At 49.9% G+C, this 12880-nt stretch overlaps 6 protein-coding genes across 6 annotated transcripts; 4 read left to right on the top strand and 2 right to left on the bottom strand.

Moving 5' to 3' along the window:
• Positions 1–67: 67 nt before the first annotated feature.
• On the top strand, positions 68–733 carry BDW74DRAFT_179152 (uncharacterized protein; the record flags this gene model as incomplete). Its single annotated transcript, XM_073729380.1, has 1 exon — positions 68–733. One exon carries the CDS (start codon positions 68–70, stop codon positions 731–733), a length of 666 nt encoding a protein of 221 aa, XP_073582788.1.
• A 1245-nt stretch (positions 734–1978) lies between these two features.
• BDW74DRAFT_179153 (uncharacterized protein) lies at positions 1979–2749 on the top strand (the record flags this gene model as incomplete). The annotated part of the gene is made up of 1 exon (XM_073729381.1): positions 1979–2749. The coding sequence occupies one exon, from the start codon at positions 1979–1981 to the stop codon at positions 2747–2749; it is 771 nt and encodes a 256-aa protein (XP_073582789.1).
• Positions 2750–3557: 808 nt separating this feature from the next.
• Positions 3558–4139, bottom strand: BDW74DRAFT_179154 (uncharacterized protein; the record flags this gene model as incomplete). The annotated part of the gene is made up of 1 exon (XM_073729382.1): positions 3558–4139. The coding sequence occupies one exon, from the start codon at positions 4137–4139 to the stop codon at positions 3558–3560; it is 582 nt and encodes a 193-aa protein (XP_073582790.1).
• A 963-nt stretch (positions 4140–5102) lies between these two features.
• BDW74DRAFT_179155 (uncharacterized protein) lies at positions 5103–6422 on the top strand (the record flags this gene model as incomplete). The annotated part of the gene is made up of 1 exon (XM_073729383.1): positions 5103–6422. One exon carries the CDS (start codon positions 5103–5105, stop codon positions 6420–6422), a length of 1320 nt encoding a protein of 439 aa, XP_073582791.1.
• A 1499-nt stretch (positions 6423–7921) lies between these two features.
• BDW74DRAFT_179156 (uncharacterized protein) lies at positions 7922–8743 on the top strand (the record flags this gene model as incomplete). The annotated part of the gene is made up of 1 exon (XM_073729384.1): positions 7922–8743. The coding sequence occupies one exon, from the start codon at positions 7922–7924 to the stop codon at positions 8741–8743; it is 822 nt and encodes a 273-aa protein (XP_073582792.1).
• Positions 8744–10890: 2147 nt separating this feature from the next.
• On the bottom strand, positions 10891–12306 carry BDW74DRAFT_179158 (zinc finger MYND domain-containing protein; the record flags this gene model as incomplete). Its single annotated transcript, XM_073729385.1, has 3 exons — positions 10891–11232; positions 11563–12118; positions 12176–12306. The coding sequence occupies 3 exons, from the start codon at positions 12304–12306 to the stop codon at positions 10891–10893; spliced, it is 1029 nt and encodes a 342-aa protein (XP_073582793.1).
• Between the last annotated feature and the right edge of the window lie 574 nt (positions 12307–12880).

Consider the following 12880-nt stretch of genomic DNA (forward strand, 5'->3'; position numbering starts at 1 on the left):
GAACCAGCCAACCCCTCAACCACAATCACGATCAGACGTCAAACATCTTATCAAAACCAACTTCACCATGTCCTTCCCTTCCAGCTCAACACCGCGCAACGAACTCCCCACACGATCGAAACTATGGACTGTCCTAGTCGCCTTCGACCAGCACAAGACAATCAACAGCAAACCCGCCGTAACCCTGTTCTTCAAAGCCCCAGAAGACACCCCCATAAAATCCCGAATAATCTACATGCAGGCCGACCTGCCAGCGGGAGAAATAAAAGTCGAGTTTTCCTATTCCCGAACCTACTCCGAGAAAACCAGACGCATTTTCAAAAAAGGAAAATTCCGGAACGACTTTTTTATCGACGAGATCGCAACGGCCGAAATGAGTTTCTCCGATAGCGATCTTAGAAAGATTTGGATTAAGATGGTTATGGAGGGGGGAATGAAGCTGAAGATGAACGAGACAGAGAAGAGCGCGAAGGAGACGTGGAAGACGCTTTCGGAGAAAGACTTTCTGATGATTCTGAAGGAGGTCGAGAAGCGGATGTTTCTTGTTCGGCCGAAGGATCCTGCGCTTCTTCGGGATCGTGATCTTAACGATTTTGAGGTCCCGATCCCTGATCAGAGTAATCTGCTTGGATTGGCGGGACAGCTGAAGAGGGCGTTTGAGGATTTTGGGTTCTCCGGCGAGAATAAGGGCTTGGATGTTAGGGCGTTTGAGGTGCGACTGAGCGAAGCTTGAATAGTGGCACGATTGGGATGACTCGTTGGAGGGGAATGGTGCCAGCGCCATCCGTCAGAATTAGACAGGGGACTGCATGCCATACTATGGCAGTTAATCCTAGACGTTCCCTACCTGCACTGGGGTATTTTGACGATCTCCCGACATATGGTGCCTGCCGACTAGGTATGACTCTATTGTAAGCTTTCCCGGTGGGTACTGTCCCTTTCGATCAAGTTGGACTTTTACGTCTACGACACTCGTTGATTATCGAATTTCATGTTCTTGACCAAATGTTTTATCCTGATATAAGCATCCCCAATTACCTCTCCTCGTAGGTATATCGTATATCTAAGTTAGTCCCCTCCCAACGTCACCTAGCATTTTAGACCCTAGATCGCGAATAGAGGCATGCTATCCGGTAGGAGCCGTCGCACTTTCTATGATAATGCCAATTGGCAATGGGAATACATTAGGTATGCCGCTAGGACAAGATATTTTGCCTGCATTAGATGTTATACTTAAGACACTTGGGTTCGTAATGATGCAGTTACAGTACAACACGTTGGCTATGGGCAAACCCTCATGCCAGACAATTTCGGCCGGTTCCCAGGTATCAAGACTAATATTATCGATAACACACAAATATTCTAGAACAACGTCTTTGTTAGGCATTCGGTTGCAGAAATGGCTACAAAATCAGATCCAACCTGTTATTGGACGGCCTTTCTGCCTCTCTCTTTGCCAGTACCCTTCATCCACCCACTGTAACAAAGCATATACGCTATGCACTACAAAAACATCATTCAACCAAGGCTTTGTTCATTCTGGTGTGCACCATGAGCCGCGAAATGAGGGAGAGCCTTTTGTCCAACATCATCTTTCACATATATTCCGTGAAAAGGCACTTGAAAGGAAAGACCCATTCGCGTCCTCTTCATCGTTCATAATCAAGTACCATAGGGGTTCCGGTCCGCAAAGGCATTTGTTAACTAAATCTTATCAGTCGGGCCTTGATGAATAATGTCAGGTTCGACTAGGCGTAGGCTTTGTCACTTAGGTACAATGTCCTTTACACGCCGATTAACAAAGGGACCACAGGACATATAATCCGAGTAAACATCGCGCCCTCACTACTCTTCCCGTCCAACTCTCCCTTATTACAGTCGACTTTAGACTCCTAAGCCAATCTCACCACATCTACTCCCACTCAATCAACCACTGAACCACCAAACCACCAAGTTACCGAATAACCGAATAACCACAATGGCACCCACAACCCGCTCAACCCGCTCCAGCACACGCGCCTCCGCCGCAACCAGCCACCCTCCCACCCCTCCCACGCCCCCCAAATTTGAAGTACACGCCCTACACAGCAAAAACACAGACTCAAACCCCAACCCAAAGCTAACCCTAACATTTACGCTCAAGGACTCCACCGCACCCGTCGCCGCAACACACCTCAGTTTCCAGCGCGAAGTCCCGCGCAACAGCCGGGGTATCTCGCAGCCCTATAAGATATCTTTCACCGAGGACCGAAGGTTACGAAGCGGACAAGCGGCCAAATCAACAACAACACCAACGCTCGTGGGCAGGTATGTTGCCATCGAGCGGGAAATGGAAGACATCCAGGAGCAGGTGCACAAGATGTACGAGGAGGCTAAGAGGGAAGGTCGGTTGCGGGACATTGCGGGGCGGGGTGAGGAGGAGAAGCTGGGCGCTTTGTTTGACAAGGTTCGTACTGAACGTATGGTGTTAGCTGAGGCGGAGTGGAAAGGTCTGCTTGAAGACCTGGTCGCAATGGGGTTTTTGGTGGATTGTTGTGGTCCGATGGATCCGGAGAGCGGGAATGGGAATGGGAATGAAGAGAAGATTGATTCTCTTGCAAGGGAATTGAAGAAGGCGGTTGATGGGCTGGAGGTGCGGGGTGAGACGTACTTTGATTTGGGAGGGTTTCATGTCCCCGCGGTCTTGGAGGGGGAGGAGGGTGCGAGTGAAAGTGGGAGTGGGAGTGGGGATCATCCTATGGAGATGTAAGCCTTCGTAAGGTTCCTTATCTTAGAGGTTAGTTGCTTCCAACAGCTACCTAGTGCTCTTGGATAAGTGTATGAGCACTGTACTTCTGTAAGCTGCCCATACCTTGTCGATCTCTTAGTGTTTTGGCATAAGGCCTACCCCGCTCACTAAAGTAGGTATCTTTCTTCTTCTACCAACCATAGCGTCTCACAATACAACTTTCATTCATTATATTCAATTTCAAAGTTCTCGTAGTATCTAGCCACAACGGGATAACTTCTATAAAACGCGTCAGCAAAATACATAGGTAGGCTCTAAAGTGGGGCTCTAGCGAAGTCACGTTGGCAACGGAACCCTAAATGATGCCTCTTACCCTCTTACTTGCAGGTGCCTAAGACACATTACCGCGTTGAATGTCGCGCATTGCGTTTAGCATTATGAAGGAAAAATGTTAGACCGCGGATCTCTCTCGATCATCGCCTCTGGCTTTCTCCCACTGCAACGTATCAAATATATATATAATTCGTGTACAGGCCCTGACGGGAAATATCAGCGTTTGACAATATCACTAATATAACGGTGTTAAGCAATACATCTTAGACATAATATGACGAGATAATGTTAAAGAAGCTATTAGAAGAATTTCTCCGGTTATTCTCAAGGAGAGTGGAAAACATGAAGCTTTAGATCGATACGCTGGCTTCAAAGAACAAACCACAGTCGTAAAACACCAACCAAAGACAGATGCAGGCCACGAAATCATATAAGCAGTGACAACGATACGTCCAACAACCAGCAAGAATTGGAAGAGCACTTCATATTATCCAAATCACTCCACCTGCATTTCATCCCTCCCATTCCTCTTCCTCTCCCTCCTCGCCGCATCCCTCCGTACCACATTCATAGCAGGCTGCTTCCACTCCCTCTCATGCCTCTCCCTCTTGCACTGATACTCAATCACAAAATCCAAATTCATAAGCTCATCAAACAAACTCCCAGCTACCTCCTGTGGCTCCCTAACCCTCGCAAAAAGCACCTCCGCTAACATATCCTTCTCCCAAGTCTCAATCCAATCAAAATCCGCCAGATCCTCAAGAAACGGGAAAACCCAGTACCCCGACAGCTCCGGATCTTTCGTCGCAATGTTGCAGGAGTCAATAATAAGCCCCGGTATAACTCCCTGGCTTGTCTCGGCGTACCGGCAGATCCGATGACAGCTGGTGTAGGCGTGGAAGGGCTCGGAGGGGGGAATGGCATTCAGCGGGAGGGCGTGCCCGTCGAGGGTTGTTTCGATGTAGAGTTTGGAGTCCCGGTTGTGCACGTGGTAGATTGTTGCTTCGGTGTGGGCGTCGTAGTCCGTGGGGATGCAGGCGATGCTCCACATGTGTGGGGTTGTTTCGTGGGGGTCCATGTGTACGAAGATGTAAAGGTAGCGCCAGGGGCCGAATTCGGCTTTGGTGGCGGGGATGGGGGTGGCATGGTGGTTAACGGGTGATGGTGAGTGGTATCTGATTGATGAGGGAGAGTAGAGTATCGACGTTGGTTTCAACGTTGAACGGATATTTTTCTAAACATGCGAGAAATGCTGTCGAGGGGATAAGGAAGTAGGTAAACTGTCTGTATAGGAACCCCTCACATGATTCTTATAGGGCTATACCGTTTGTGATACCCTGTTCTTATTCGTTTCCCTTTTAGAAGAGACATCTAGAGATAGCCAGTCTGGACCCCCGGCGAACGTGTTCTTAATGACCATAAAATACAAAGGCATCCAACGAGATAGGGCAGTCTCACCCGTGGACTCTTGGGTCACTTTCCTCACTCGGAGTGTCTTTGAACGAACAAAGTCGGAGTACAGCCAAAGGGAGTGTAAAGAGAGAAACAATGAAACAAACCTTTGTTGTCCTTAGTCCATGACCAAGGAGGTAGAACAGGCCCTCTTTGGGAATACAATTTCCCTGCACTGTCAGTCTTTATCCGCAACTCGTCAAGGCCTTTGTGATTCTTTACTTTGAACCATAAACTAGAGGCGGGTTTTGTCTCATCAAAACGTCCGAATAAAAGAGTGGTACTTGTCTAAATCTGGCACTCTTTGACTACTCCAGATAGCCCGATGTCATGGCCCTCATTCTGCTAGACATGAAACCAGTGAGACTTCACCGCGAAAGTGAAAGCGCATGTCACACAATGACTGACACATCAACACTCCAGAGATCTACTAAGAGAAGATCTATATAAAGTAACTCTGACCCCGGCGTAACTCTCCATCCTCATCCTTCCTATCCCCGATAGCAAGATTCGATACTCATTCTCAATCCTCATCCCTCGAAAGTCCCGAAACCCTCTCTCAACCACCAGACCGACCACCACCACCACCATGTCAACCACCAGCAGCCCAAGCCCCCCTCCCTCCCCTATCATCCTTCCCCACCGCGCCAGCCGCGCCAACCGCCGCGTAATCAGCAACACCGTCGCCAGCCAAACCGCCACGTCCCTTGCCCCCGTCCCGCGCCAACGCCGCCTCCCAAACCCCAACAACCGAATCTTCTTCATCCTAGTCTCCATGGAACGAAACGAAGCCGCACCGCACCAATGGACACTCGCATTCACACCCACAAATCTGGAAAACACAAACACGCGCGAACTCCTACACATCCACAACCCAAACTCGTACGTGCCCACGCGGGGTCTTCCCTTAACCATAACCTCGCAAACCGTGACCTCTTCAACAACCTACAGTGAAGACGCCTACTCCAGCGCGCACTGGATCTGCGAGTACCCGCGCGCCGCGCACGACGAGCTAACAACGCTGATCCGTCGGTGCGTGGAGATCGGCGGCGCGGACGCCTCCTACTGGCACACGCGACTGCTCAGCAAGCTGCGCGAGTGGCGCTGGATCAAGTGGCGGCAGGCGCGCGTGCTGCAGAGCGTGCTATGTCTGCGGGGGGAGTCGGATTTCCTACAGCGGCGGGTGGCGGGGGTGCGGCGCGGTGTTTGGAGCAGTCTGTACTGGACACGGCTGATCGGGACAAGAAGGGCGGAGGATCTCCGGCGGCAGCGGCGCGAGGAGCACGATATGATGGTTGCGTTTGGGGAGATTGGGTCTCGGGATTTGGGGCTGCGGCGGACGAGGAACAGCATTGCGCCTGCGACTGGGATTCGGCCTGCGACGCTGCCGGGGCATTATGGACCGGACCACCGCGAGCCGGGGCAGTTGGAGTATGAGACGGCGCAAGAGCGGGAGCGGGGAGGGGAATCTGCCATGGACATGGAGGATGAAGTGGAAATGCCGTTTTCCGTGGAGGAGATGGAGGAGTTTGAGCGGATTGGGCGGATTGTGTCTGCGCGGGCGCGGGAGTTGGGTGTTCGGCCGTCGCAGTTGAGGGAGGAGGATTTACCTGAAATTGACTTTGATGAGAATATTCCGAGGCCGGGGGAGTTTGATGATATTACGCAGTTGGATGAGGCAGGGGTTTTTGGGAGTGATGGTGACGATGATGATGATGACGAGTATGATGAGGAGGATGGACTGTTTGATGATGAGACGCTGACGGACGTTGACATTGCGAACATGATCCATATGGGGGGTCTGCCTCCGAACTTCCATTATTCTCCTCATTCACCTCGCACTCCTAGGGAGGACGACTTCCCGGACTCCGGTTACTCGCCTCGTTCTCCTACTCCTGGCCGGCATTAGTCGTCTTCCTAGATGTTCACTGTTCGTGCATATAACACTGTCGTGGCCACCTTCTACTCTTCGCAGCTTATCCATTGATACACACCTCAGAGCTTTCTGGCTCCTTTATTCACTCTAGTTCTCGTTATTGTTCGCTGTCGCTTCTTCTACTCGTTGGCTATTATGCCATATGACAAAATCAGTGAATCATCCTGCTCTGTAGGCATTTATCTTGAGTCACTCTTTATTCAAGAACAATTCATTTATCCATTCCCAGCTTTCCTAAGAAAAAGGATTGCGTATTCAGGATCTCTACGTAGTCACTCATCCATCACTCCTATGTCGAACTGTCGGCGATTCCCATTATAGCCTGAGTAGTGATATATGAAGTGCATCGTAGGATGCAAGGAGTCGCGTTTCTAGGGCCTCTTCTGATTGACACCATAACGGTACGATGAGTAAGTATACTACCATATGCTGTGAAGGTAGTAGGATGCCATATAAGCAGTTCTCAACCAGTTACAAGACTTGTAAGCAATAGGGAAGGATATAAACTAAGTGAAGTGTTGATCTGGGGCCGGAATAGCATACCACCATACCTAGGCCTGAAATTGCTTCGATGGCGATGATGGCTAAAGAGACCCCTTTGTCACTGCCCGGCAGCTGGGAATCGCCAATACAAATTCAGTTGGGCCGGTTCTTGCCCTTCGATATGGGGCTCACAGGAGAATCTTGACAATGCGAGCCATACAGACTGGATAAAGAGACAATGTTTTCATTATCCACTCTCCGTTCCAGCAACTTTACCATTACGAGACAATTGTTTCGTCCCTGTTTAGGCTATAGTATTTTCTCTGCCCCTCTTATGTAAAAGATGCATTGCCTCCGCCGTGGCACGCGCCTACTCTAGATATACCGATATACGCTGCAAGCACAATGTCCGCAAAGAAGTTACGTTCCAAGAGTCGTGGTTGGCATTAGAGTCCGTCGTCTCGAGAATAAAGAAAAGGAACGCTTGCCTGGCTGCTGATACACCGCATACATATCGTGTCTCAAGAATGCATTGTAATTCTTCGAAAGACAATGGCGGACTCAAAGAGATTGAAACACCGCTTGCATCCCAAACGTTACCTCAGTGTCCTGGACATTGCTCTCGAAACAAGTAATACTCGGCGGAGATTTTATATGATTAGACCATGACTAGTACCCCTGAAGCTGAGATAATTACAGAGAAAGTTGAGACTCCAACGGCTAGACGTTTTCGCTAGAAAGCCCATAAGGATGTCGAGGGCATCGCTGTTTAGGGCTTCAAAGAAAATGACACACCTCGAACCTCAAGGCTTTATGCCCCTGTTCCGTCCCTCGAAAACGAAACACCACAGGCAACATGAATTATAAAAACCAGAAATCCCCTTCCGAAAAGGGAAATCAAAAAACCAGAAATCCAAATCGGATATTCACTACACGCAAACACACATACTGTGCTTAATCAACCTGATACCCCAAATAAACAAAGCGAAATGAACCGCCCACGCTCCCCGACCCCCTTCCCCTTCCCCAACAGAATCCCGCAACCCCCACCGCGTCTATCCAGATCAAGAACCCCCATCCCGCTCGCCTCGCACCTAACGATCCTCACAGCACCCACCGAGCCCGAGGACGCAAAGCACTGGGTCCTACTGTACGGACCGACGTACCCATCGCGCAAAAGCACAACAGAGCTCTGGACATTCGTCGACATATTCAGCTCTGATCTGGATCGAAAGAATGGGTCGGGGTACAGTTGCGCCTACCGCACGGAGGAAATGGACAGCTCGTTTATGGTTGCGCCGTGGGAAATGAAGCGCACGATAACTGTCCCCGAGGGGAAGGCTGTGAGTCATAAGGTGTTCAAGGAGACGGCTGGCATGGCGGTGTTGAGCTCTGAGCGGAGCTGGCTGAGTATCCTTCTGGACAGCGTGGTGGAGTGGAGATGGATAGGACCCGCCGAGAAAGCAGAACTCGAGGCTGATACCGGGGTGCAGGCGCAGCTTGATGGCGAGGGGGTCAAGTTTGGGGCTGAGGTCGAGATGCCGGTTAGGACGAAGAAGGCGATTGTGAAGAGGAAGAGAAGCCTGGAGAGTACGTGTGATGCGATGGTCGAAGCTGGAATTTCGGCGAAGGCTGTACTTGCGCTTGGTGAGCAGGCAGAGCTTCCTCTCAAGCCGAAAGAGAAGGCGGCTGCAAAGAAGAGGAGAAAGGTGGAAGCGGAAGGTTCTGCAAAGGAGGTGGGACTTGCGCCTGATGAGAAGAAAGACCTGCCTCTTCGACCAAAGGCTAGCGCGAGGAAGAGACCGGGCTGATCCAGGAAATCTCTAGATGCCTTGGTCTCTTGTATAGTTGGTTGTCTTTATATTAGCCCCCGTAAGCTCTATTTGTTATTATGTTGCTCTAGCAGCTCTCCTAAAGTAAAATCTTTGTTAGTTTTGAATCAGCCGTTTCGGGTACAGGGGTATAATGCTGGTCATTGCGTGAATACCCTTTGTGGACTTTGTAAATACCATCGACGTAGCTACATATCTATGTTGCATGGCGGCGGCAGTACCAAGACATCTGTGATCGACGATTTGCGGCCGTAGTTCAGATATAGACCCAATTAATGCGATTCTGCAAGCTTTAGCGCGAAAAATGTGAAGAGGCAGTATACAGATATGGTCTGGGTAAGTCTCGACGAAGACCATCAGGGCCTTTAGCTTGGTAAAGAAATTGTTCCTGTTATGCATAAAGGTTGACACTGTGGTCTTGATCAGCAGAGTAGAGAATTCCCCAGATGACGATCAATCAAATTCATTAGCTAAGGCGGAGAAATGTGCTGCCAACATGGTTAGATACATCATGCTTCGCGGATGGGATATCCAGCTTGACGCCCGAAGCCGACTTTTCTCAAACATCGAAGCAACCACTCCTTACGTGTTTTGAAACGGAGTACTGGCGCTCAAATTATTAGTCAATCGAGAGTAAATAGGGCTGTGGCGCAAATCTAAACCATGCATAGGAACCGTCAATAAGAGACGTGTCGGTTCTGAACGTGGGTACCATTTTGAATGTCCTCGCTCAGACCCCAGGGTAACTATCCGTAGATTTTCACCATGTTCTCCTTGGTGATGAAGCTCAGGACTAGCTCTCGGATAGCACGTTCGCCTCGGCGTAGACGTTTCTCCCAGCCCGGAACTTCGTCATCTGACGCTTTTGCAGACAGAACATTGGCGAGATTTTATTGTGTTGCACATAGCACAGGCGCTTTCGGGTTTATCGTAGTCAGGGAGGTCAGTGCGAGGAGCTGCATCTGCGCTGTTAGGAGAGGAATTAGTAGAAATTCACCCCAGGTTTGAGAGAGATCTATCTTACCCGGTTGCAGTTTCGTTGTCATCATTCGACTCCTGGTGGTCCGTGTCACTGATGGCCAAATCGGACAAGAGGTCGGCCACCTCCGCCATCCCTTCCTGGGCACGATCTTTGTTGAGATTCGACATTTGAAGACTTGAGCCTTTGCGTCCTTATGTCGAAGGTTGCGCTCGAAGAAGAAAGGAATGAGTGGTCGAGGTAGGTGAGAGAGATGCGAGGGGAGGAAGAGAGTTGAGAGGAGGGAAGGAAGCGAAGTTGTGTTGCCAGGGAGCTCTGGCTTCAGTGCCACGCCAAGACTAAATCGCATTCAATGAGGTCTCAGTCCTGCCAGCAACCATTCTTTTGTTGAATGCGCTCCTGAATGAAGTCTTATTGACTCAGATTACACGTCTCACCGGTCCTAAGTAAGATGTAGAATACTTAATATCGTCTCTTTTAAGCTCCATCCTCAGGAAACTTTGAGATTACCAAGTCCAGGCTAGAGAGAAGCTCGCGTGGTTTGGGATACTGACTAAGATTTGCAATTTCTACATGGAAATAGAATATGATTGGGGTCCGTGGGTACAAACGTTGAGTTGCTCTTCGCCGAGACGGCCATGCCATCTCCGCGAAAAACTGACAGCTTCTGACGTTCTAGGCGAACAGTGTAAGTGGCCTTGAAAATTTCAAGAACAATATCCGACCCATCTTTTGAACATTCAGGTATCTCTGAGATACACAATTTCGAATGTTGAGTATTAAATGATTTAATGATTGCCCTATCATTGGAATCCGACTTCAGAATAACGGGCGACGGTAGAAAAGTAGAAAGATCTATGGAGATTCATTTTGTTCTGAGCTAAGTAGAAAGAAAAATATAGCGAAATGATCAATTATTCTTCGTGAACGTCTTTACCAAGTTCTGGCACCAACGCTGTATCTCCAGAAACATCCAAGGCCCATGAGCTGCGAGTGGCCCTAGGCCTCGAGAAAAACAACAAAGAAAGACCCGTCAGCGATGTCAGCGATAAGTCTGAGTAGATAGTCGGCGCTACTGGCGATAGCTATTTCAGGCAAGACATCTTGAGTCAGGGCACGTCTGACAAGGCGTAAGAGCAAATGAACCCTATCCGCGCAACTTGAACATATTTTCGCGTGTAATGAATTCCATTGCCTTTTCTTTGAAAGTTCTGCACTCGAGTGAGAGCTCGTCCTGGTCCCGCTCTTCGGACTCCTCCGAATCCTCCGCTTCCACGCACGCAAAGTGTATATTTTCCAGGGCTTCTCCGATCACCGGCTGAGCGTCTTTGGTAACGAATGTGCAGAGCATCTCCACATCCTTCACGCTAAGGTCCTTTCTGTTGTCGCGCATGGCAAACACGCTGCCGATGCTGAGGTCCCAGTACTGGGGTGCCCAGCCCCATGTATCTTTCATCGGGTCGAGCTCCTTCATCAAGAAGGCGGCGGCCTAATTACTTCGGTCCACGATGCTGTCTGGGATTGGGTATTTCCAGAGGCGAATGGCGATACCTAGCTTGGCCGAAATGGCGGATAGAGACCCTGTGCTCCCCGCTATCCACGGTACTTTGCTCGCTGAGACGCTGACGTAGGATGCGGCCCCTGGCTTGCGTTCGCCGGAACAGGTAATTTTGACACCGCGGGGAAAGGTGGGAGTGTCGCCAGGTAGTCTTTTGATCTTAGGGCAGCACTGGGTGCGGAACCTCTCAACCTGGTCGATAACATCCCTGAAGCTAGCTAGGGTCATATCGTCACACTAATCTTTCGGTAACAATCTAACAGCGATCATAAGCCCCCGGTAAGGATGATTGTATGTTTCGGGTGCGGTCAGACAGCCCTGAAAGCTCTTGTTGCTGTTGGGCGCATATTGCAAGTTGTTCTTACAAAATAGAGCAACGGCGTAGCCTTTGGGCTTGTAGTGGGATAGATACCGCGAATAGCCGATCCCAGACTGTCGGCAGCGAACTGGGTTTTCATCGATGATATCGTAGCCCATACCAGTGCTAAAGAAGTCCGTACCGTCCGGGAGAAGATACCTTAGTTCGGCCTCATATCCGTCGGGCGCCCTCTTTATACCGACCCAGATTACCTCCGGCTTCCTTCCGTCGACTGGGAAGTAGATCCCGCGAATATGTTCAGCGGGCCTGGGACTCTGCGCCGCAACATCTCGACAAAGTATTTTGTGAACCGGGTAGTCGACTCTCTGGCAGGTCTTGGAGCAGTATGATGCGCTGTGGCAGCGAGAGCAGAGAGTAGCGTCAGCGGCGTTGCAAATCGTGCACATGTTCTCCTTCTTGTCGTACTTGATCGTTGGGTCGGTGGCGGCAGCTCCGTAGCTTTCAAGACCGTTGTTAGTTTCATGGTCTCTGGATTGAAGGAAAAATGCGTCTTACCCAGCTGTGCTGTCATCATCGACACTTAGCTCTAGGTCATTTAAGCCGAAGCAGTTGGCAAGGAGGTCCGAGAGTTCGGCGTGCTGGCCATCGTTCTCCGAGTTTTCGGACATTTCAGATTGACGACGCATTGCGGTCTCGAGGGATAGACAGGGAAAAAGAGGCTCGTAGTGCAAACAAGGAAGGAGCCTGGGCTGGCGAAGGTTAGGGAAGAGAGGAGGATGTCTTGTGCGGTGACACTCCGGAGATCTTTTCTTCCGTCTCAGCAATACTGAGTAAACTAAAGACGCGTGATGTAAATAATAAGGAGTTTGAGTGGGCAAAGGCTTCGGAGAAAAAGAAGTTGTGTTATGTTGTGGCTCCTGCAGGAGATCTTTCACTCCACCCCAGCAAGGCGCCAAGACTCGCCTCAGCCTGGAATACCTCACCGAGCCAGCCACCGAACAATGCTTGACCTAGATCTTCCCTGAGTATTCTCTGAGTAGGTTTGAAAGCTGGGTTAATTGCCTTAGTCTGCATTGAATTTCATAAATATAGGGTAGTAACCATATAGGATAAGCTGTGAGATTATCTTATCTAGGAAGGCTTGTAGCAGATACACCGGCTGCTAGACCCCCTACCTACCTACTCAGCATCTTGCCAGGAAATCGTTTATGAAGTTGACAAATGGCAAATACAATTCTTGCATGCTTGTTTCCTTCTTTT

The sequence above is a fragment of the Aspergillus multicolor genome (genome assembly GCF_047715735.1).
Source record: "Aspergillus multicolor strain CBS 133.54 unplaced genomic scaffold BDW74scaffold_16, whole genome shotgun sequence".
NCBI classification, from domain to species: domain Eukaryota; kingdom Fungi; phylum Ascomycota; class Eurotiomycetes; order Eurotiales; family Aspergillaceae; genus Aspergillus; species Aspergillus multicolor.